The sequence below is a fragment of the Monodon monoceros genome, unplaced genomic scaffold (assembly GCF_005190385.1).
Source record: "Monodon monoceros isolate NGI ecotype Baffin Bay Population unplaced genomic scaffold, NGI_Narwhal_1 Super_Scaffold_21, whole genome shotgun sequence".
In the NCBI taxonomy this organism is placed as follows: domain Eukaryota; kingdom Metazoa; phylum Chordata; class Mammalia; order Artiodactyla; family Monodontidae; genus Monodon; species Monodon monoceros.
The window spans coordinates 96,003,256-96,030,168 of record NW_021703778.1 but is presented as its reverse complement, the minus strand read 5'-3'; the positions used below and the strand labels follow the sequence as shown (position 1 = coordinate 96,030,168).

Below are 26,913 nucleotides of genomic sequence, written 5' to 3'. Positions count from 1 at the left end.
AAGAAAGAAAGAAAGAAAGAAAGAAAGAAAGAAAGAAAGAAAGAAAGAAAAAGAAAAACAGGTTATGTCTTTAATATTCAGGATATTTAAGTAGATATTTTAGTTTCCTATTATAAAAAGAAATGTAGCATACTAAAATCAATTTCGGTTAACTCTAATTTATGCAAAGCTTGACTGTGAGCAATAGCTGCTAAAAGGATGCAGCATTGTTGATTCATATACAGCATTTTACTTAACTACACTGGATAATAGCAGTGCTCCTAAAGGAGTATAAAAAGCAAAGTGATTAGCAGTCATTACTGCTAATTAGGGCTCACATTACATTCCTTGGGATGAATCTCCTTTAAGTTGAATACATGGAAAGTTTATTTTTGAAGGACTGCCAAACCTTGCCTAGGTAAGTAGTGGAATAAGCCGTCAACTACCAGTAAGCAAAATAAAAAACAGGGACAGATCAGCATCCAATTAGTATGTCTAAGTTTTTAAACAGGAAAAGGGTTGAGGAGAATGAGTAAAACTGGAAACTCATACTTCACATTCTGCAATCTCACTGATAAAAGGAGGAAATGGTGTGTTTATCAAACTTGCTGTGAGCGCACAGTTCATTCAGAGTCCTGTAAACAATCGCCTGGCTGCCCACTTCCAAATGCATGTGAAAATCTTTGGGATTCAGAGCGTCATATTCAGCAAGCAAGGTCACTCTAGTGATGCCCTGGAAATGGGAAATTAGGAAAACGTGGCAATCAGAGGTTTAGGGCTGACCAGAAAAAGCCCTGAGGCTGGCTCACCATCTTTCACCACCAGTCAGGCTGTCTCTGCCTATTCAGTATTAACACAACAGGGCTGCAAGTGAATGAAAAGAACCCCACACACCTAAGTGGGACATTGGCTTTCTTGTTTATAAAATGATAGGCATTTGTCACAGAAGGAAAAAACAAACAAAAAAAAAACAAACAAAAAAACCCCTCAAACACAGCTTTCAAGAACCAGCTCTAAAAAGAAAAGAAAAACAGGCTCCTGATGAAGCTTCAGTAAAGGACCTGGGGAATGGCAACATCCTGTTGATTATCAGGTTTCCTTGACTCCTATACCATTCTGTGCATTTTAAGATGCAAGCCAAATCTTCAACAAAGAAGCTTCAAAAGCAATGCATGCTCATTAGAGGAAAGAATCAAAAATTCCAATGTGCAAAAATTACACCAATGCTCTTAATACTTTCCATATACAGACTTAAAAATTTATCCTTCAGATCTTTTTCTATGCATATATTTGTACAAATACTTTTACAAAAATGTAATTATACCATACAGAGTATTTGGTACTCCATTTCCTTCTCCTAATAATATATATATAGATATATTTCTGCAACTTCAGTTTTGATCCTATACAGTATTCCACTGTATGGATACACCATAATTTAGTTTGCCAGTCATTTCTAAATCTTTCAGTACAACTTTATTTCCTTAGAATATATCCCCCAAAGTGGAAGGGCTGGATAAAGAGACAGTGTATTTTTTGTTGTCTGATGAGTTCTGCCAAATTACCCTCAGAAAGGCTGAACCAATTTCTAGGGCTGTTGGCAGCACATAAAAGTACTCACTTCTCCAAAACCAGTATCATTTCTTAATCCTGCCCAAGTGATAGCTGCATTTTTGAGTTAGTGAGGTTGAACATTTTTTGGCTATTTGAATTTCTTTCTCTGTGAAATGCCTGTTCATATCCTTAGCCCATTTCTCTATTTGCAGACCAGCTCTTAAACATCCCAAAAAAAAGTGATGAAGAGAACTCATCAAATGCTACTTTACGGGATCACCAAAAAGAGATTATTTTAAAGACAAGATGGCAATTGTATGGACACTAAAACACCCTATTAGGATTGGTAACTGAACACGTAGTTATTTTACAACATATTATATTATAGAAGAAGACTTCCCAACCCACCTAAAGAGAAAAAGAAAAATTAAAAACTGAACTGGTTTAACAGATAACTAATAAGAACCTGCTGTATAAAAATAGAATAAAATTCAAAAAAATAAAAACTGAACTGGTTTTGCAAATATTATTTCAATGAAGCTATCTTTGCTTTCCATAAATGCAGAAGCTATCGCACCAAGGCGGCATCATCAGCAATGTTCTGTTGCTGTTGTTATCTTTTTGCTTTTGTTATTCCAGGAAAAAATTTGAATACAAAAAACTTTGAAGTACCTTATTAGCTACTTTGATAAGTCAAGGAAGGAGGCTGTAACTATAAATGATAGACAAGTTCCTCATGCTATTATCCGGGATCAAGTAATCAATAAAATGTGTCTTTCTTGAGAAAAGTACTAAATATAAGAAAAAAAATGAAAACTGCCCTCCTTCCCTAAAAAGTCCATTCAATTTAGGGCCTTTTCTCATAGAATCAAGAAACTGACAATGCAGCCAAATATACCAATTCCTAATTCATCTTCAGAACCAGGTTTAGATTAGAATGTAATTTCAAGCTACAGATCATGTCTTTTCTTTTTCAAACAATAGCCTAAAAACTTGAAAAGCTGTCACCTAAACCAGTGCTTCTCAAACCAAGTTAAGGATCACTTTTTTAAAAAAGATTTCCAAACCTACAAAGACCAACACTTATGTAAAATACAATTAAAATGAATTACAAAAGAAAAAACTAAAAAGATAAAGAACACAAGGCCAAATTTTTATTATTATATTCAACAAATATAAAATTACTCTCAAATTACTATAAAAGTTTCTAAATACTTATCTTCAATTTCTATAAATAGCTGACCTTGCGCCAACAGCAAACACTTCTTGGACTAGCACCAGTCCCTAGACCATGCTCTGAGTAGCAATAATCTAAAACTATTCTGAGAGCTTTGAAATGAGATGAGATCACAGATGATAGATCATTTTAATCCAAGACATAGTAACTCCACCTCCCCTTATCCAACCACATACCTGCCCCTCTGTCTCACTGCTAATTCACACATGCCTTATTGGTCTATATATGTATTATATATGTATTGTTATATGGTAATATCTGCATGAATTAACACATATGTAATGCTGGGAGACAGCAGAACACAGTGATTAAAAGTACATGTTCTACTTTCTAGCTGTGTAACCTTGGACAAGTTACTTAACCTCTGTATCTCAATGACATATCTGTAACACAGGGATAATAAACCAGGGTTGAGGTAAGGATAAATTAGAATATAATGTGTAGAGATTAGAAGAGTGCCTGGCAGGTAGTGCTACATGAACAATAGCAACTATAATTACAATAAGACAAAAATAATTGAAAAAAAATCACATGGCTCTGGGCTTTCTAACAATCAATATAAAGAGGAAACTAAAATGAGTTGTGTGATTTAGTGTTCATACAATAAAAACCGTCTTAATAGTTATAGTAAGGCAAACCATTATAAAGACTAAGTCCTGAGAGAAATTTCACCCTTGGATCGTTATAAAGTTGAACATGTAATATGGTGAAAATCTTCAACAGCATCCCTAGGGCAAATACACAATGACAAATTCTGCACACCTCTTATGGACAAGGCACCATGATGAACACTGCAGAGTATCCAAAGTTGAAAAACACAAAGTTGTGCCTTCAAGAGGCTATAAACTGACAAGGAAGATATAATACATATGCAAATAACGATGTAAAACGAGGCATAATGTAATAACAACCCAAAAGAATAACTAAACACAAAAGAAATTCAAAAAGAGAAAGCTACATTTGAGAAAATCAGGAACACTGCTTTTTGTATCCCTATCCTTTTCTCTTTGAACATAAAATCCAAAGGCTTATTAAGGACCATCCAGAACACACACAAGGTCCAAGCCTGTTGGCCCTTCTCTGGTCATCATTTCCTACCTGAAATTATAAGATGCTACTTTTCACTCTATTATTTTTGAGATCTTAATATTTTTCTTGAGAAATGCCTGACATCCCCATCTGCTCTCAGATGTTACCTCCATAGTACTTTCCTCTTCACTCTTTGGAAGCCACAGAAGCTCCCTCTGATCTCATAGCAAATAGCTCAGTGGACAATAGATTCCTAACCTGAGTAGTCATGTGTACCCCTAGGCTACAAGGCTTTCTGAAATTGATGGTTAAAATAGTAGTTCTTAAACTTTTGAAAAGAACAGATCGCTGTGAGTCTATGATAAAAATTTGGACCTCTCCCCAGAAAAATTTACATTCACAAAAAATTTGCACAAAATTTCAGGGTTCAAAAACACCTCTCCCCTCTAAATTAAGAAATCATGTCTTAAAGTATCAAGTTATCTTGCACTGAAGTCCACTAGCCTGATTCTTACTAGCTTTCTGTGATCAAGCCCAGGTTATATGACCACTCAAAATCAGTACAACTTGGGTGAGGGTTAAGAAGTCACAAAAATGACTGTGAAACCAATAAAAATCATTAGAGGAGGGAAATTGTGAAAGGCTCAAAAGGGAAGACCACGGGTTATGTACCAAGTGATGATGATTCTTCCTCTTCTCCTCACCACCTTGCAAAATTAGTATGTAGGAAAGAATTCACAAGGGAACTGGTTTTAAAAGAGACCACAGACCATTTCAATGGCTCTAGAACTAACCTTATAGTAGGCAGCAAAGTATTTTGCACAAGGAAGGGAAAATAAATGTCTGATAAATAGTTCTGCCTCTTCTGATTTGTCTCTATTTTTGTAGAAATCCATAGGGATCAATATTAGCTAAATTTTGTGAAGGTTAGATAGACTCAGATTAGTAAGTCTAATTTAACAACTGCTCATTCAGCACCTACTCTGTGCAAGTACAGAAAGTGACCACATGCCTCAGCACCATAGATTCTATGAATAAGGGTAGGAAAATTCTGCTGGCATTGAGAGGTAAATTGCTCTTACATACAGGAGTGCACATAATTGTCCCATTTTACTGCCTCTGGACATTCTAAGAGGCATTTTTAAAATCTGTTAATTCTTTACATACCATTTCAAAAGTCAAAATTCTCTAAATTTAGTTCATTAACCCTCAATGAAAGTCCTTGTTTAAGGCTTTTTACAAATGAGTTAATAGGAAATATACTGCTTTGATTTTAAAAATAAGCATAGTTTAACCCTAAAAGAACACGCCAAAATAATTTTTAATGGAAAAAAAAGCATCTATTAATAAGAACCTTTGTCATCTTTGGGTTCACTTCCTTATCTTCTTTTGAAACAATCCATGCCTCAGTTTACTCATATAGGAAACTAGACAGAAAACATTATTTCCACACATCTCTTGGAAGGTTGAATTATCTGACTGAAAGAGTCTAAAAAAGACTCAGAGGGCCAAAAATTAAGGCAACAAATGTAGTAGAATAAATTCAATCCAATATATAATATAAATTTGCCCCCATTAAAACCTCTTTCACAATTTGAACGATTACCATTCTTTTTCTTCTCTGCATTAATGTACTAATAAAGTCAAGAGGAATTACACTCATCTCCATGCCAACTTGCAGCTACTACTTAATATTAATATACTAATGGAAATTTGTATGCGATGAAAAAATTGACTTTATTTAGCTGTACTGGATTATTTTGGAAGCTAGGGAATAAAGGAGAACGAAAATCTGAGACTGACATGAAGTTGACAGGCTTTAAAAAAAAAACTAACTTATACAGCATCTTTCTTTCTAGAAACTTAAAGGGGCTCTCATATATTTTCTCATTTATTCTCAAAACAGATAAAAAGGATAAAAGGAAGATATATCCAAATTTTACAGATGGAAAAACTGAATTCCAGAGGAGAACAGTTGAACAAAATGCCTGTATAGTCCGTAAGAAATAAAAAAGAATGAAATACAATCCTTGCCCCTTGAAGTAATTATAACCTTTAAACAAAAACCCACAACAAAAACAAATTACAAAACAAAACAGAGCCAGTAGCTCTGGATATCAAGATAAATTAAGTACTGTAAGAGAAATACAATGTTACATGAAAGGTCCAGAGAGGAAGATATTACATTCAGTGGGGGCATATCAAGGAAGACATCAAGAAGGAGATGCCATGTTAAAGAAGGAATTGGAGAGGAAATTCCTGAATTTATTCAGGAAACTGAATAAAACATAGCACTCAGCAGGAAAGACAAGGACTATACGGGAAAGAATGAGTTCTGACAATAGTCTAGTGCAGGTGGAACACAGGTTCTATGTGGGGGAATACTGGGAAAATATGAAAGATAAGATGAAGTCATATTGCAGAGCACCTAGGGGGTCAATGGTAAACAGCAAAGGTTTTTGATGAGGAGACAAATGTGACTGGATCTACACTCTAGAAAGACTAACCTGGCAGGAGTTTGCAGGATACATTATAGAGTGTGAGAGAGTGGAGAAAGACCATGGTAATTTGAATCCCACCTACATGTATGACTATTATGTTAAAAGCATTAATATCATACATTGTACTTCCCTGTAGGTGCTTTTATTTAGAGTCAAGAAATATGATGGACTATTTTAGCTGATGTGTACTACATACAACCCTATGAAGAAAATGTAAAAGGACCATCAAGACAAACATTTATTAAGAGTTAATCTTGATTGACTGATTGATTGATTGAAGCACCTTCTATACCATCCTATACCAGATTAAAGAGATGACAAAGATAGGGTGCTGCAAAATTGAGGATCACAATATTTGTAATAGATAGCTATTGTAATTCATTTCATTATCAACAGTGCCCAGTGAAAGCTGAGTAGATTAGCCATGGAACTGTCAGTTTACAAGGTACCTTACATAGACTCCTTGTCACTCTTTATTTAAATATTACCATCAAGCCCTATTAACCCACCTCTTCAATGTCCTCTCTTCAACTTTTCCACTGGTACTCCCCCAGTTCAGGTCCTCAGAACCTTTCAGCTAGCCGAGTATCTCAGTTTTCAATTTGAACTCCTCATCTCCAGAATTCCACTTCCCTAATCCATTTCTTACATTATAAGTGGTTCAACCTAATGGCCTTCAATCATATAATTCTATGTCATTTCTTTTGCAAAATCCTTCAAGGTAGTGGCTTTCAAACTTGTTTGACCATGACGATTTGTTTAACAGTAAGAAACACATATATACATGTAATGTTAACAGCCTAGCATGCACACACACACACGTGCATGTTTCCCAAAATAATAATTAACCTTACTGCATACACTTCATTTTGATATTTTCTATTTTATTTTAGCCTCTTTCATTTAAAGGGAAAAAATGTGACTACTAAACTGAGTTTGGAAAATACCACCTTAGGGACTCTTCCCTGCCTGAACTTGGTCTAAAATTTAAGACAGTCTTTTTTGCGGCTTCAACCTACCTTTTCAGACTTATTTCCCACTACTCCTTGAACTCTTGAGCTCTAGCCAAATTGAACTACTATTTCCCTAATATATCTCATGATTTCCTGCTTCCATGACTGTGGCTAAACTATGCCCTTAATTTGCAACATTCTCTTGGTCATTTTCCATGCCTGCCTTTGTCAAAATTGAAACAACCTTTAAGGATATCAAATGTAACTTCCCCTGTAAAGCCTCTCCTGATTCCCCAACACGGGACTTTTTTCTCCTCTGAATCCCCAAGCCTATTAAATGCACACTCTAATGGAAACTCTACATTATATTAGTTTCTTTGTGTATGTGTCTTACCTCATTAGGGTCTGTGAAGGCAGAGACTATATCTTGTACATTTCTTTACTCTACAGTAGTGGTACATTATAAGCATCCAATTAATGTTTGCAAAATGAAAGACATAAAAGTCTCTAAATGGTAGTAGTATAGGTTAAAGTTAACAGGAAAAGTCAAGATCAACTAACACATCCCTTTAATTCACTCAATTTTTTCTCACATGTCACAGAACAAGCCCCTATTAAATCATTTCTTACCAATAAAAAAGATAAGCTCTAAATATTTATTGATATTATCATTGATTTTATGGCTACTTTATGATTAAGGCACTACAAACTTGCTGAATGAAGACATTCCTTACTTAAAAGGGAAAGTTGACATAAAAAGTTCAGTTCAAGACCTATCATATTATTGTGTGACCACCAATAAAGTCCTATGTAACAAAAAATGTAAAGATAACAATAAAGGAATAAAGTAATTTATACTTATAAATCTTTGTAATGTGTTCTCAGTCATTTAATAGAGAACATAACAAAGACATGGTAAACAACAGGTCTAGAAATGAAATAATAGACTGTAGGACAGAAACATACATGTAGCATCTTAGACAACACAACTCCAGAAGTAGACAACAACAAAAGGTTTCTTAAAAAATAAACAGTAGCATAGTCCAAAAAGTTAATAGGACACAAACATCAGAGGTTGAAAAGCATAAAAGCAAGAAATTTGAAAGACAAGACAAACATACCCAACATACTTTAAAATATATAGAGTAGATGATAAGATAGAAAGAAATCTATAATTCGTAGAAGAAAGGAATACAAGGACATAAAAATTAGTCAGTTGGTAAATTTATAGAGAGGCAATGAATCAGGCAAAAGATAAAAAGAAAGAGTATATAAGTGCATGTGTAATATACACACACATTCATTGATACTAAGTGGAGAAAGTTCAAAGTTGAGGAGACAGAACGATAGTTTTGCTAGAATGAAGGAGTCACGTTTTCCAGGCTTTAGGGGAAATCTATAGATGAAGACTCTAGACCTGTGATAAGTTTACATGCTGTAATAATTGATGAGTATGATCCAACATTTTATTTCCAGACAGATCATCCATCATGTACTTTCTCATGCATAGTTGACTTTACCATTAAAAGGGCCAGAGATGGCACAGCCTCAATAAAGCCACACCTGGGAGTCAAAATGACACTGGCCTGTGCTAATTCAGAGTTTTCCTATTTGGAGTCCAGAATCAATACTAGCAAAGCATTTCTTGTGCCAAGGGACTAGGCTTAATGTCCAAAATCTTGGGAACCAACAGGACTTGAGGCAAGCTGTGCAATGTTGAAGAGCCAGAAGCAATCTGTACAGGACTATGGGCCTGTTTAATTTAGCTCTATGGGTTCTTCCAGAAACTCTTAAGGCCATCTTATATGTGCCTCCCGCTCTAAACCCTTTGGATTTGCCTCAAGCCACCCAATTATCTAGGGTTTTTCCCTGAGATTCAAAGTGAAAAGAGATCCACAAAGTAATTTTCCACCATAATAAGCAGGTTTTCTAAGGTATATATACGAAAAATAACTTGAAAAAGTGTCTGCTTAGCATTTTTATAAAACATTCTGCAGCTGGAAATTATTCTTGGTACACTTAGTGGTGACACTGCCAAATCTGATAGGACACCCTATTTTGAAAAGTTTCACTATGATGAAAAAAAGTTTCACTTCTATTTAAGCTTCTAAATGAAAAAAACAAAAATAAAATGAATTTGCCAATGGTTTTACATCATATTTTTAAACAATGTTGTGGCTCCCCTGCATTAGATAAATTATTATATAAAAATAATTTGTTAAATTTTGGACTAATTTGTTCAACTATCCTTTAAAAGTCATCCATATGCCAGGAACATAGCTGGACACTAGAGATATAAAAATGAAGAGTACTGAGATTGTCTTTGAGGGCCTCACAGTCTAGCAAGAGACAATCATAAAAACAATCCTAGTATTGATAAAATCCTAAGAAGCACAGTAGAGTTATGGACAAGCTGCCAAGGAAGAGACAGGAAGGTGAATTAGAGCCTATTCCACAGAAGGGTATGAAGCAACAAGAGATTCTTCAGGAGAACAAACAGATAAACGCATAGAAAAGCATAGGCAAAGACTCAGATATGAAAAAGCAATCTCCTGGAAACCTCATGAGTTCATTATAACTCAAACCCAGAAGCTTGTGTGGGAATGGCAGGATCAGACAGGTAGGCTTGCAAGGGCCTCTTCCTAAAGAGTCTTTTTTTGCCAGGCTAATGTGCTTGGACTTTATCTTAAGGGTGGGTTATTTAAGTATGTATGCAGATTAGCTGATGACAATGTGGTAACAAGGCTGGAGGGTGCACAAGGCAATATTGAAGGCAAGTGGGCCAGTTAGAAGACTTGCACAGTATAGATAAAGAAACCATTTATGGTGGGAATGAAGTCCAAGGGTCAACTTCAGAAGTCATAGAAGTAATATCAAAAGGTCTTGTAGATCAAATGGTTATGGTTGGGGTGGGAGGCAACTGAGAGAAAGTGGAAGTCTGGTAGTGAGGCCCCAGGTTAGACTTAGGTGATGGGGTAAATGATGATGTTTTCAACTAAGAGGGAAATACAGAAAAGGGAGCAAGTTTGTGCAGAAAGATAATGAATAAGTTTTGAACTTGTTGAGTTTACCATGCCTACAGGATATTAAGGGGAGAAATCATAAGCAACTGAATATATAGGTCCTAGAGTATAAGCTTACTGTTGTAGCTCCAGTGGTCAACTATTTTTGAAAGAAGCCAAGAAGGAAGGGAGGGAGGGAGGAAAGAAAAGAAGGGGGGAGGGGTGGGGCGAAAAGGAGGAAGATCTCGAAAGAACCATTTAGAATGGTTCTCAAGTTTGTAAGCAGTTGGAACCTATTTATTCTCAGGAAACTTGTTACTCTTTACCCCCTGCCACAGTTCAGCCTTCTACCGGCCACAGCCTGCTTTATATTTGGAGACCTACCCTTCCAACAGTGGGTTCTGTTCTTCCCACAGATCCACAGTAGATGTGGTTATAGCAATCACGACTCAGTCTCTTGCTCCACGAACAGCACAGGATCTAGGCCTGTCCAATCAAATGAAATCATTTTCTCCCAACAACAACGCGTTCATGGATGATACATGTCAGGCCACTGAGTGACAATGAAACGTAAGTGGATTTCCCCTCTAGCTATTTAAGATTAGAGTTTTTCCTACTAGGTAGGCACTAGAAAGAATGTAACTGTGAACCATCTTCTAACTACAAGGGTCCAGACTGAGAATAGAATAAAAAGAAAAGAAAGGCAAGAGATAAAAACAGCCCAGCATGCAGGTTGGTCACATAGTTTGTATCCTGTTTCTAATCTACTTGAAGCTAAACTTATCTTTAGGTCATTGTCAGTAAATTCTCTTTTTATTTAAACTAGCTTGAACATTACTTTCTGCTCCTTATAATCAAAAGAGTTCTGACCAATACCAAGAGTAAAGTAGCAATTGATGTTTTCTAAAAATTTTAAATTAATATCCAGTTTTAAAAAATAAGTTTTTCACAAGCCTGTCTATCAACAGTAAATATTCTATCTAAAAAAGAAAAAAGATCATTATTCACTTATTGTTGTATTCAAATTACAAGTGTCCACTAGGTAACTTAACATCATATTTAACATCATCAATACCAAGATAAAATGCCTAATGCAAAAAGGAACATGAAAGAAGAAAAGTACCAAAGATTAGAAGAGGAAGACTGAAATTGAATACTCAACTTAGGGAAGAATATTAAATGAATTCCATTGTAATGAAATTAAGACATATTTCTGGATCAAGAGATTCCATTAAAATGAAAACAAAGTTATAATCTCCAAAAAACAAAGAAAACAGCGGGGAGACACCAATGGAAAAGGAATTTCATTTAGTTTTCTTGAGTCAAAAAGCAGAAGAATAAGGAACAGCAACTGATAAATCAACAGAGGAAGCTGTAACCTACTGTTTGTATGGAAGAGAAGAAAGCCAAGAAAGGAACCAAACGAGGCCACATTATTCTGAACTCTAGGTATAACAAGGATGAAATGTGAGGCTGGAAAAACTCTAATGTCAAAAGCGTTCACAGTCAGCTTTCCTCTTGCCTTATGCTTAGATATGAACAAGCAACCGAGACATTTGAGAAAAGCCTACAACATGAAAGAGAAAGAAACATGAGAAAAAAAAACCCAAAGAAAACATGAATATTTTAGGGAATGAAAGATAATGTTTAAATCTCTAATCTGTATTTTAAAATGGATGTAGGGACGTTATATCTATAGAAGAAAAAACAGATTGTTATTAAAAAAGGAACAACCAATAAACAAGTTCTTGGCTACTGAAAATATGATTGCTAAAATAAAAAGAAAATTTCAACAAGAAAGCAGGGCATTTAAAGTGGAAACCTCACAGAATGTACAACAAAAAGATACAGAGATGGAAAGTATGTGAGAAAAGACAAGAGACATGAAAATTCAATCTGGGAGATTTAAAGTCTGACCAGTGAGGGTACCAGCAAAAGGGAATAAAGAAAGTCAAGGGGAGTAAATCATCAAACAAATAATGGCAGAGCATTTTGCAGAGCCATCCTCACACTGCAATTCTATTGACTCTGCCATGTTTTGTGTGTCATATTTGACAGCATATTCTCTTCCCTGCCACCCCCCAAAAAAAGCCACAACAGTTCTAGGTCTTATATCCACACATCCCTCTGCACAGGAGAAATACCTTATCTTCTGCCAACAATCCATCATCTTAGGCTTCATTCTATTTGGTACAATGCAGGTTAACAAAACCATCCCTGACCTAATGGCTACAGCCAGAATGCCGTGTTGTGACCGGCTTTCACCGGCATTAATGCCACCCTAAACCATCATTAAGAGAAAGACGACAGAGATATGCTGCTACTCAATAGGAAGTTGCAGAAGGGATACAGGGGAAACAACCTTCAATTTCCAGTGCACTGTTGTGACATTTCAGCATGTCAAACATAAAGACACAATCATAAAAGATAACAGAGAATAAAAACAAGTCAGCTGGGGCTTCCCTGGTGGTGCAGTGGTTAAGAATCCGCCTGCCAATGCAGGAGACACAGGTTCGAGTTCTGGTCCGGGAAGAACTCACGTGCCGCAGAGCAACTGAGCCTTTGCACCACAACTACTGAGCCCCCGTGCCACAACTACTGAAGCCCGCATGCCTAGAGTCTGTGCTCTGCAACAGGAGAAGCCACCACAATGAGAAGCCCATGTACCACAATGAAGAGTAGCCCTTGCTCAACGCAACTAAAGAAAACCTGCGTGCAGCAATGAAGACACAACGCAGACAAAAATAAATTAATTAATTAATTTTAAAAAACAGTCAGCTAAAAAGGAACAAATATCATATTAGCATCCAACTTCTCACTGGCAAAATGCTAGGGGACAATGGAGCAATGCCTTCAATGATTTGAGGAAAAATAACCTTCATTCTAAAATATTAAATTCAACCAATTTATCAATCAAATATGAGGGCAGAATAAGAACATTTTCAAAACGCAAGGATTTGAAAGTAATTTCTCTAAGGAAGTCTCTTAATGATGGATTCCACTGAAATTAGGGAATAAACCAAGAAAGCGGGCGATATGAGATCCAGTAAGAAGTGGTTCCCAACAGGTGGAGAAAGAAAGAATACATGATCCCTAAACATATTCTCCATAGAGATATGATGTTTAGATGTATCCTTCAGTAACTCTTTCATTGCTTTATGTGAATTAAAAGGAAAACACCCACACAATTTCAAAATTACTATATTTTCAGGAAATAATACAAGTTATCTATATATCAAACTAATCCAGATGAGAACCAAAATGACATTTTAATATTGAAGAAATTCTAAAGAATAAAAGACTAGCTATATGATAACTAAATATTTTGAAAACAGCTTGATATAAATATATATATATATATATATATATACCTGTCATAATCACCTGACAATCTATGAGACATAAAGGCTTATTGTATTTCTATTAGTTTTCATGACTTCTAGAAAATAGTTAGGAAACTTTTAATTCTGTAAATTCTTCCAAGTCTTTCTACTTATTTTCAGCAATTAGTCAATTAAACTCTTTGCAAAAACAAGTACCTCCTACTCAAAAATTAGCTCTAATATTTGGGGGGGAAAAAGAGTTTTACAAAAACAAAAGACTGACATACATAAGAAAGTCACAAAACTGCAACCTGTTATAAATGAATGCTTAAAATGAAAATGAATCTAAATGCTTTCAATTCTTCATTAATATTCAAAGGATTAAAAAAATGCAATTCCATCTTTTCCTTAGAACAAGTGAAGTCTAACTTGAAGAATTATAGCTCCTCTCAATTCGTTTTTTCCATAATTACTCAATTATTCATTAGAATATGTAAGACCTCTATTGGAATCTTTGCACCGTGTTTTATAAATGGATTTAACTATAAAAGCCTGGTTATACAATCTCTTCCATAAAAGCAATATATTTCCAATATTTATGTCCTTAAAATATCCTATAGTAAAATTAATATTTTTGCACAGGAAAAGAAGGAACTATTTAGTCCCTGACAACCTGATAACATCTCTTTCAGCTATACTTATAATCATAATGTACGAACTTCCAAAGCAGAAGTTGTCAAGATTTAACATTAGCATTAATTTATGTCATAACTGACGGTTACTATAAAGATAATGGCAAAGCATCCATTTCTCCAAAGACAGCATGGATTGAAAGGGAAATTTCTTCTTAATTACTACTAATCAGCCCATTTTTAATTAAATTGATTAGTAATTTATTATCTTTCCCTTTCTCGGAAGCCTGTTATTATCATGTAGTTTCTCCAAAGTTATCAGTTACCAGGGATTTTTAAGCAATCCAATTACCTCTAGTGTTGAGTCCCACCATTCTATAATATTGGTTTATGCTGAAAACTTAATACACAGTTTCTCTGTACCCTGAGAAAGAAATTTTGAAAATGCAGAATTTGCGTGCAGTATTTCACACCTCAAAGTGAATGCTGTCAAGGTTTTAGTTGTGCACATGGGAAGAAGTGAAAACGTCTTTTATGCCTTCCCCTTTGTTTGATAATCAAAATAGTTGTTATTAGCATGTACATCCCCAGAGGGAAGAAGTCAGGTCCCCGTGATTTCCTTTGAAAAGTATCTACTTCTTATGCCATCCATAACTAGACAGTAAATTATGTAACAATTCTAAGTGTTTTCCCTACCAGTTTCTTTTTTAAGTAATTGACTATCAATGAGAATGAAAAGATAAAAGATAACTGCTTAATATAAAAGGATCTCTATTAATTAACATTTACTAAGTATAGTACTTACTAGATATATGAGTCCCATACTTTCTCTCCTAAATTTTCTGTCTAGAGAAATTAATAATGAATGCACATTGACTGCCAAACTCTTATACATAGGGACTTAAGTATTTAATTCATACCTCTTACTAACTTAAAGTAAGGCTCAGTCTCTCCCTTTCTTTAGGTCTATTTGAATTTCACCATATCAGAAAGGTCTTGCTTAACCACACCCTGCCATCACTCGTGATCACCTTGACTCTGCTTCATACTTCTTCATAGAACTCTTCACCACCAAGCATATAATTTGTTTGCTTATTGTCTGACTCCTTCTACTGGAAAGTAAGCTCCAACAAAACAGGACTTAGTTTGATCTGTTCATTGCCCTATTCTCAGTGCCTAGAACTATATATAACAAGCACATAGTAGGCATTCAAAAAGTACTTGCTAAAAACATGACTGAAAGGTCATCAGCTCCAAAATCCTAAGGAGAACTTAATTAAATATCATTTGATAGTTATGGGTGCCAGACTACACCAAAAGTTCTATTTTTAAATACTATGTAATATAAAGGCATAGTAATAGTTTTCTAACCAAAAAGACAAAATATCCTTTCAAAGGACAGTTGGGCTACTAGCAGTTGTAAATTATTTATTACTAAATAATTCAGTTAATGTAATTTACTAAATTACACACTAAATTCAGCAAAGGTAATTAGTCACTGCATACCTTAACAAGTTTCAAAAGCTCATAAAGATCTTCAACCTCATCACCTTCACATTTGGTGTACACTCGTCCTGTATCCATGCTCTTTCCTCTTACGGTGCGGCGATAGAGGGGAAGAGCCATTGCTTCTGCATACAAATCAATGGCGTGATGACCCACTGTCTGATACATGTAGCTATCCAGTTCATCTGACCCCACTGCAACAATTAAAGTGGAAATAATCAGTCAAACACAGTGAAAGAAAGTGGATTTGAAAGTCCACCGAAGTTTTACTGCTTGGAGAGCAGTCAGCACAATTTAAAAGCTTACTACACTATATCTCTCTTCAGTTATTAAATGAAATAAAATATATAAGAGTTGCACATTTGTTCAAGCTGCATCCAGTTCACATCAGCTCTGGTCATTTCTACTGCAATTAGAAATATAAGTGTACATAAATTTTTGAAACTATATATAGAACGTTTAAAGAGAAGAGTAATGTATAAAGCAAATTTTGAATAGTTTATTCGATTAAAGATTTTATTACATAAATATATGTTCAAATCATTCAAAGTTATTCATGAAGTCACCTAGAGTTGTAGAAGAAACTCTTAAATACGTACTTAGGAGAGGGGGAAGATGGTGGAAGAGTAAGACGTGGAGATCACCTTCCTCCCCACAGATACACCAGAAATACATCTACACATGGAACAACTCCTACAGAACACCTACTGAACTCTGGCAAAAGATCTCAGACCTCCCAAAAGGCAAGAAACTGCCCACGTACATGGGTAGGGCAAAAGAAAAAAGGAAAAACAGAGACAAAAGAATAGAGACGGGACCTGCACCAGTGGGAGGGAGCTGTGAAGGAGGAAAGGTTTCCACACACTAGGAAGCCCCTTCACGGGCGGAGACTGTGGGTGGCGGAGGGGACTAAGCTTCGGAGCCGTGGAGGAGAGCACAGCAACAGGGGTGCGGAGGGCAAAGAGGTGAGCAAAGCGGAGAGATTCCCGCACAGCAGATCAGTGACAACCAGCACGAGCCAGCTCGAGAGGCTTGTCTGCTCACCCGCCGGGGTGGGCGGGGCTGGGAGCTGAGGCTCTGGCTTCGGTCGGAGAGCAGGGAGAGCACTGGGGTTCGCAGCATGAACACAGCCTGCAGGGGGTTAGTGCACCACGGCTAGCCGGGAGGGAGTCCGGGGAAAAGTCTGGACCTGCCGAAGAGGCAAGAGACTTTTTCTTCCCTCTTTGTTTCCTGGTGCGCGAGGAGAGGGGATTAAGAGCGCTGCTTAAAGGAGTTCCAGAGATGGGCGCGAGCTGCGGCTAACAGCGCGGACCCCAAAGACGGGCATGAGACGCTAAGGCTACTGCTGCCGCCACCAAGAAACCTGTGTGCGAGCACAGGTCACTATCCACACCTCCCTTCCCGGGAGCCTGTGCAGCCCGCCACTGCCAGGGTCCCGTGATCCAGGGACAACTTCCCCGGGAGAACGCACAGCGTGCCTCAGGCTGGTGCAACGTCCTGCTGGGCTCTTCCGCTGCAGGCTCGCGCCGCATCCACACCCCTCCCTGCCCCCCGGCCTGAGTGAGCCAGAGCCCCGGAAGCAGCTGCTCCTTTAATCCCGTCATGTCTGAGCGAAGAACAGATGCCCTGCGCCAACCTACATGTAGAGGCAGGGCCAAATCCAAAGCTGAGCCCCAGGAACTGTGCAAACAAAGAAGAGAAAGGGAAATCTCTCCCAGCAGCCTCAGAAGCAGCGGATTAAAGCTCCACAATCAACTTGATGTACCCTGCATCCGTGGAATACGTGAACAGACAACGAATCAACCCAAATTAAGGAGGTGGACTTTGAGAGCAAGATTTATTATTTTTTCCCCTTTTCCTCTTTTTCTGGGTGTGTATGTATATGCTTCTGTGTGAGATTTTGCCTGTATAGCTTTGCTTCCACCATTTGTCCTACGGTTCTATCCATCCGTTTTTTTTTTTTCTTTTAAAAAAGTTCTTTTCTTAATAATTATTTTTTATTTTAATAAATTTTTTATTTTATCTTATTTTATTTTATTAGATCCTCTTTCTTTCTTTCTTTCTTATTTTCTTTCTATTTTTTCTCCCTTTTATTCTGAGCCGTGTGGATGAAAGGCTCTTGGTGCTGCAGCCAGGAGTCAGTGTTGTGCCTCTGAGGTGGGAGACACAACTTCAGGACACTGGTCCACAAGAGACCTCCCAGCTCCACATAATATCAAATAGCGAAAATCTCCCAGAGATCTCCATCTCAACACCAGCACCCAGCTTCACTAAACGACCAGCAAGCTACAGTGCTGGACACCCTATGCCAAACAACTAGCAAGACAGGAACACAACCCCATGCATTAGCAGAGAGGCTGCCTAAAATCATAGTAAGTCCACGGACACCCCAAAACACATCACCAGACGTGGACCTCCCCACCAGAAAGACAAGATCCAGCCTCATCCACCAGAACACAGGCACTAGTCCCCTCCACCAGGAAGCGTACATAACCCACTGAACCAACTTTAGCCACTGGGGACAGACACCAAAAACAACGGGAACTACGAACCTGCAGCCTGCAAAAAGGAGACCACAAACACAGTAAGATAAGCAAAATGAGAAGACAGAAAAACACACAGCAGATGAAGGAGCAAGACGAAAACCCACCAGACCTAACAAATGAAGAGGAAATAGGCAGTCTACCTGAAAAAGAATTCAGAATAATGATAGTAAAGATGATCCAAAATCTTGGAAATAGAATAGAGAAAATGCAAGAAACATTTAACAAGGACCTAGAAGAACTAAAGATGAAACAAACAATGATGAACAACACAATAAATGAAATTAAAAATACTCTAGATGGGATCAATAGCAGAATAACTGAGGCATAAGAAATGATAAGTGACCTGGAAGATAAAATAGTGGAAATAACTACTGCAGAGCAGAATAAAGAATAAAAAAAAAAGAATGAAAAGAACTGAGGACAGTCTCAGAGACCTCTGGGACAACATTAAAAGCACCAACATTCGAATTATAGGGGTTCCAGAAGAAGAAGAGAAAAAGAAAGGGACTGAGAAAATATTTGAAGAGATTATAGTTGAAAACTTCCCTAATATGGGAAAGGAAATAGTTAATCAAGTCCAGGAAGCACAGAGAGTCCCATACAGGATAAATCCAAGGAGAAACACACCAAGACACATATTAATCAAACTGTCAAAAATTAAATACAAAGAAAGCATATTAAAAGCAGCAAGGGAAAAACAACAAATAACACACAAGGGAATCCCCATAAGGTTAACAGCTGATCTTTCAGCAGAAACTCTGCAAGCCAGAAGGGAGTGGCAGGACATATTTAAAGTGATGAAGGAGAAAAACCTACAACCAAGATTACTCTACCCAGCAAGGATCTCATTCAGATTTGATGAAGAAATTTAAACCTTTACAGACAAGCAAAAGCTGAGGGAGTTCAGCACCACCAAACCAGCTTTACAAAAAACGCTAAAGCAACTTCTCTAGGCAAGAAACACAAGAGAAGGAAAAGACCTACAATAACGAACCCCAAACAATTAAGAAAATGGGTATAGGAACATACATATCGATAATTACCTTAATTTTAAATGGATTAAATGCTCCCACCAAAAGACACAGACTGGCTGAATGGATACAAAAACAAGACCCATATATTTGCTGTCTACAAGAGACCCACTTCAGACCTAGAGACACATACAGACTGAAAGTAAGGGGATGGAAAAAGATATTCCATGCAAATGGAAACCAAAAGAAAGCTGGAGTAGCAATTCTCATATCAGACAAAATAGACTTTAAAATAAAAATTATTACAAGAGACAAAGAAGGACACTACATAATGATCAAGGGATCGATCCAAGAAGAAGATATAACAATTGTAAATATTTATGCACCCAACATAGGAGCACCTCAATACATAAGGCAAATACTAACAGCCATAAAAGGGGAAATCCACAGTCACACATTCATAGTAGGGGACTTTAACACCCCACTTTCACAAATGCACAGATCACCCAAAATGAAAATAAATAAGGAAACACAAGCTTTAAATGATACATTAAACAAGATTGACTTAATTGATATTTATAGGACATTCCATCCAAAAACAACAGAATACACATTTTTCTCAAGTGCTCATGGAACATTCTCCAAGATAGATCATATTTTGGGTCACATATCAAGCCTTGGTAAATTTAAGAAAATTGAAATTGTATCAAGTATCTTTTCCGACCACAACGCTATGAGACTAGATATTACAGGAAAAGATCTGTAAAAAATACAAACACATGGAGGCTAAACAATAAACTACTTAATAACGAACTGATCACTGAAGAAATCAAAGAGGAAAACAAAAAGTACCTAGAAAAAAATGACAATGGAGGCACGACAACCCAAAACCTATGGGATGCAGCAAAAGCAGTTCTAAGAGGGAAGTTTATAGCAATACAGTCCTACCTTAAGAAACAGGAAACACCTCGAATAAACAACCTAACCTTGCACCTAAAGCAATTAGAGAAAGAAGAACAAAAAAACCCCAAAGTTAGCAGAAGGAAAGAAATCATAAAGATCAGATAAGAAATAAATGAAAAAGAAATGAAGGAAACAATAGCAAAGATCAACAAAACTAAAAGCTGGTTCTTTGAGAAGATAACCAAAATTGATAAACCATCAGTCAGACTCATCAAGAAAAAAAGGGAGGGGCTTCCCTGGTGGCGCAGTGGTTGAGAGTCCACCTGCTGATGCAGGGGACGTGGGTTTGTGCCCTGGGCTGGGAAGATCCCACATGCCACAGAGCGGCTGGGCCCGTGAGTCATGCCGCTGAGCCTGGGCTCCACAATGGGAGAGGCCACAACAGTGAGAGGCCGGTGTACTGCAAAAAAAAAAAAAAAAAAAAACAAAAAACGGAGAAGACTCAAATCAATAGAATTAGAAATGAAAAAGGAGAAGTAACAACTGACACTGCACAAATACAAAAGATCATGAGAGATTACTACAAGCAAGTCTATGCCAATATAATAGACAACCTGAAAGAAATGGACAAATTCTTAGAAATGCACAACCTGCCAAGAGTGAATCAGGAAAAAATAGAAAATATGAACAGACCAATCACAAGTACTGAAACTGTGATTAAAAATCTTCCAAAAAACAAAAGCCCAAGGCCAGATGGCTTCACAGGCGAATTCTATCAAACATTTAGAGAAGAGCTAACATCCTTCTCAAACTCTTCGAAAATACAGCAGAGGGAGGAACACTCCCAAACTCATTCTACGAGGCCACCATCACCCTGATACCAAAACCAGACAAGGATGTCCCAAAGAAAGAAAACTACAGGCCAATATCACTGATGAACATAGATGCAAAAATCCTCAACAAAATATTAGCAAACAGAATCCAACAGCACATTAAAAGGATCATACACCATGATTAAGTGGGGTTTATTCCAGGAATGCAAGGATTCTTCAATATACGCAAATCAATCAACGTGATACATCATATTAACAAATTGAAGGAGAAAAACCATATGATCATCTCAATAGATGCAGAGAAAACTTTCGACAAAATTCAACACCCATTTATGATAAAAACCCTGCAGAAAGTAGGCATAGAGGGAACTTTCCTCAACATAATAAAGGCCATATATGACAAACCCACAGCCAACATCGTCCTCAATGGTGAAAAATTGAAAGCATTTCCACTAAGATCAGGAACAAGACAAGGTTGCCCACTCTCACCACTCTTATTCAACATAGTTTTGGAAGTTTTAGCCACAGCAATCAGAGGAGAAAAGGAAATAAAAGGAATCCAAATTGGAAAAGAAGAAGTAAAGCTGTCACTGTTTGCAGGTGACATGATACTATACATAGAGAATCCTAAAGATGCTACCAGAAAACTACTAGAGCTAATCAGTGAATTTGGTAAAGTAGCAGGATACAAAATTAATGCACAGAAATCTCTGGCATTCCTATACACTAATGATGAAAAATCTGAAAGTGAAATCAAGAAAACACTCCCATTTACCATTGCAACAAAAAGAATAAAATATCTAGGAATAAACCTACCTAAGGAGGCAAAAGACCTGTATGCAGAAAATTATAAGACACTGATGAAAGAAATTAAAGATGATACAAATAAATGGAGAGGTATACCATGTTCGTGGATTGGAAGAATCAACATTGTGAAAATGACTCTACTACCCAAAGCAATCTACAGATTCAATGCAATCCCTATCAAACTACCACTGGTATTTTTCACAGAACTGGAACAAAAAATTTCACAATTTGTATGGAAACACAAAAGACCCTGAACAGCCAAACCAATCTTGAGAACGAAAAACGGAGCTGGAGGAATCAGGCTTCCTGACTTCAGACTATACTACAAAGCCACAGTAGTAAAGACAGTATGGTACTGGCACAAAAACAGAAAGATAGATCAATGGAACAGGATAGAAAGCCCAGAGATAAACCCACGCACATATGGTCACCTTATCTTTGATAAAGGAGGCAGGAATGTACAGTGGAGAAAGGACAGCCTCTTCAATAAGTGGTGCTGGGAAAACTGGACAGGTACATGTAAAAGAATGAGATTAGAACACTCCCTAACACCATACATAAAAATAAACTCAAAATGGATTAAAGACCTAACTGTACGGCCAGAAACTATCAAACTCTTAGAGGAAAACATAGGCAGAACCTTCTATGACATAAATCACAGCAAGATCCTTTTTGACCCACCTCCTAGAGAAATGGAAATAAAAACAAAAATAAACAAATGGCACCTAATGAAACTTCAAAGCTTTTGCACAGCAAAGAAACCATAAAGAAGACTAAAAGACAACCCTCAGAATGGGAAAAAATATTTGCAAATGAAGCAACTGACAAAGGATTAACCTCCAAGATTTACAAGCAGCTCATGCAGCTCAATTACAAAAAAGCAAACAACCCAATCCAAAAATGGGCAGAAGACCTAAATAGACATTTCTCCAAAGAAGATATAAAGCTTGCCAACAAACACATGAAAGAATGCTCAACATCATTAATCATTAGAGAAATGCAAATTAAAACTACAATGAGATATCATCTCACACCAGTCAGAATGGCCACCATCAAAAAATCTAGAAACAATAAATGCTGGAGAGGGTGTGAGAAAAGGGAACACTCTTGCACTGCTGGTGGGAATGTGAATTGGTTCAGCCACTGTGGAGAACAGTATGGAGATTCCTTAAAAAACTACAAATAGAACTACCATATGACCCAGCAATCCCACTACTGGGTATATACCCTGAGAAAACCATAATTCAAAAAGAGTCATGTACCAAAATGTTCACTGCAGCTCTATTTACAATAGCCCGGAGATGGAAACAACCTAAGTGCCCATCATCGGATGAATGGATAAAGAAGACGTGGCACATATATACAACGGAATATTACGGAGCCTTAAAAAGAAACAAAATCGAGTTATTTGTAGTGAGGTGGATGGACTTAGAGTCTGTCATACAGAGCAAAGTAAGTCAGAAAGAGAAAGACAAGTACCGTATGCTAACACACATATATGGAATCTAAGAAAAAAAAGAATGTCATGAAGAACCTAGGGGTAAGACGGGAATAAAAACACAGACCTACTAGAGAATGGACTTGAGGATATGGGGAGGGGGAAGGGTAAGCTGTGACAAAGTGAGAGAGTGGCATGGATATATATACACTACCAGATGTAAAATAGATAGCTAGTGGGAAGCAGCCGCATAGCACAGGGAGATCAGCTCCGTGCTTTGTGACCACCTAGAGAGGTAGGATAAGGAGGGTTGGAGGGAGGGAGATGTAAGAGGGAAGAGATATGGGAACATATGTATATGTATAACTGATTCACTTTGTTATAAAGCAGAAACTAACACACCATTGTAAAGCAATTATACTCCAATAAAGATGTAAAAAAAAACCATACTTAGTTAATAAGTGACAAATATTTGTAAGAAAAAGATTTAGATGCTCTTGATATATTCTATATTCTTACTTCAATAAAACATATAAACATATATAAATTCAGTATCGTTAGAGCAGTTACAAATGTGTATAGAAACATAACTTAAGCTAATAAGTAACACAATCACTGGTTGTCACAAGATTCCAAAAATATCAATATGAGTAAAATATTCAAAACAGATGAGTCACATCAGACATTTTGGTGATATAAATAAGCTTAGAAATATATTGGAATATGCTTTCTGATTTAACACTCTTTTTTTTAGAAAAAAGAATCATGAATATACACAAAGATTATTTGCAAAGATGTTCATCACAGCATTGTTTATAACAGATTAAAATTATAGTATATTCACATAATAAAATACTATGCAGCCATTAATATAATTTTGAAGAGGAGTATTTTCTAAAGTATGTTCTGCAGAATAGAAATTCCGTGAGATATTAATAGGTATTGGATGAAAAAAGAGGACTCTGTGGTCAAATCAATTTATAAAAAATGAGGATAAACCATATTAAACAGGTGTTTTAACTGCAGTTCTTCCTAGGCTAATCTGCTTTAAGGTGCTCTAACAAGGGGAGAGTGTATGAATTATCTCTCAAAGTTACCTATCCACAGAACACTTATATTTTCATAGGGTATTTGTGTTCCAAAGACAATATCTAGAAAATGCTATGGTAGAATACTACTTAATGACGGAAAATGTTCACAATACATTATTACGTTTTCAAGAAGTTACAAAACAATGTTTGACATATATGTTTCTACATGCATATATTCCAAGCAGGTCTAGGATTTCCACTGAATGTGAAAGAATTCTATCAAAAGGCATGAAAAATGATATTGTAAGGGCCCTTCAATAATCAAAACTGCCATCATATGCTATCAGATTTTGGCTCACTAGATTTCTGAACCCACAGAACAGAATGGTTTCCATGTACTCACATTATTATTATAAATCTGTCTAGTCCTGGTCCCAGTAGGAAGAAGAGATATAGCCAAAGTTACCTAAAAACCTTTCAGATTACCTTCATCTCAAGTTTAAACTAGATCTTTAAATGTATTCGTTTTAAAGGCAATTAATACAGTCGAATTAATATATTTAAATAACTTTGAGCTACTTAGCAAGAAACTTCCTGATGTCGGCCTAATAATTAAAACACTTTACTGACTTCAAAAACCCAGAAGACAATTTTCCTTTAAGGCTCCATTTAGTCCCAACCACAATGTAACTTTTATTAATGGAAGCTACATCGCAACAATGGTATGAGAGCAAATAAAACCAAAAGGCTCCACTGTTGACTGAAGCACCTCAATTAATAAGCCACAAAAGTTCCTACTACAAATTTAAAGAGATGGCTTTGTGAATTTTATGACAAGTTCACATTTATCCCCATTGATTGGGATAAAGTCTTTTCCAGACTACCCACTGAAAACTCAGTGCTGTGAATTTACTTTAACCAACTTTGTACTGGAGTCATCTCTACCAGTCATTCCTCATTAAGATTCCTTTTACATGGTTGGGGGAAAAAGTCAATGATTCATTCAATAATCACCAACTTCCTGCTGACTTTAAATCACGATTAGCTAAACCCTCTCCATCTACCAACCCACAGCCATCTATTCTCTTCCATTACAATGAGAGTTGCAGCTGATTTTTTCCAGCTTTTACTTTGTAATATTCCAATTCCATTTACTACTAAATTTTTTCTCACTAACAATATTCTAAATAAATAGCTCCATTCCACATGAGGCGTAATTTAAAGATATACTTTGCGTGTCATCTTACCACTCTGCTAGTGAACCCCGAGCACATGGAAGGTTATAAAGACAGTCCTTAACTTGGTTAAGGTTAGGATTTTTGGTTAAATGGTTAAATGTAGGATTTTTCAACTTTATGATGGTACAAAAGCTATACGCATTCAGTAAAAACTGTACTTCGACTTTTGAATTCTCATCTTTTCCCAGGCTAGTGATATGTGGTCGATACCCTGTGTGATGCCCAGCAGAGAGCCACAGCCCCCAGTCAGTCACACGATCACAAGGGTTAACAACCAATACACTTAGAACCATTCTGTACCCATACAACCATTCTGTTTTTCACTTCCACACACTACAGAATTCAATAAACTACATAAGATATTCAACACTTGATTATAAAATACGCTTTGTGTTAGATGATTTTGCCCAGTGGTAGTTCTAAGCACAGTTAAGGTAGGCTAGACTAAGCTATGATGATCAGTAGGTTAGGTGTATTAAATGAATTTTTGACAGGATATTTTTAACTTATGTATTTCAACATAACCATACTGTAAGTAAAGGAAGCTCTGTACGTTAATGATTCAGTACAAGGTAACTGTACTAATTCATATAGAAAAGCTGAAGATAGAAACTCCAGGGAATGAAATTATATCATGTACGTATTATATATTATATAATACAATCTGCTTTTTAAATAGCAACATCTCTAAAGATAGAAAGCTTAAAAAACTCACTTGCCTGACTGGCCACAAGGGATAAGAAAATTCTTTCCTTTGGTAACAGAACACAACCTGCAAGGAAATTCTGCTTCTTCTTTTATAATATAGAAGTTATAGTGTAGTTCCCACTCACCCTTAGTCAAAGAATTTTCTCTTCATTATTTAAAGTCAGAAATAGGAGGTTATTTTCTAAACATATCACATTGAAAAAGCTATTATCATTAATCATCAGAAGCCCAGTACAAAATCCTAAAGTGTATGTTTATCCCTGACCCTCTACAGGACCTCCACAGGACCTGTTCTATTTCTTCCTATAAAATATTTCTAATCTCTATCTTCCCCACTTCACTTCCAGCATTACTTGGGTCTTAATCAGAGAAGGAAAGAAAATGCAGATATCTGACTGAAATAACTGCTCGCTCTTGCAGAGCTAATTCTAGTTAGTTCATTATTCATTTGTCCATCAATAAACCTTGAGTGAATGCTTATCAGAGGCACAGAGCTGTCCCAAGTGCTGAGGAACAATTAAAGGAACACAAAAGATATGACCTCTCCTCTCAAGAAGCTTACAAACAACCTATTTGGGCATAAAGAAAAAAAAAAGAAAAAGACAAAATAAATAGGAAACAACTGTAAAATGATATAAAAACAAAAATTCAATATACTGGCAGCACTGAGGAAGGAAGGAAGGAAGGAAGGAAGGAAGGAAGGAAGGAAGGAAGGAAGGAAG

The 26,913-nt window shown here is 36.6% G+C and overlaps 1 protein-coding gene across 2 annotated transcripts in view; it reads right to left on the bottom strand.

Annotated features, from left to right (window-relative positions):
- The window catches only part of DPH6 (diphthamine biosynthesis 6), a 176,565-nt gene that overhangs the window by 144,781 nt on the left and 4,871 nt on the right, over positions 1-26,913 (bottom strand). For both annotated transcript variants that reach the window (XM_029236219.1, XM_029236218.1), the window contains exon 3: positions 15,717-15,910. In XM_029236219.1, coding sequence (XP_029092052.1) covers positions 15,717-15,910 — 194 coding nt within the window. The remainder of the gene's footprint in view (positions 1-15,716; positions 15,911-26,913) is intronic.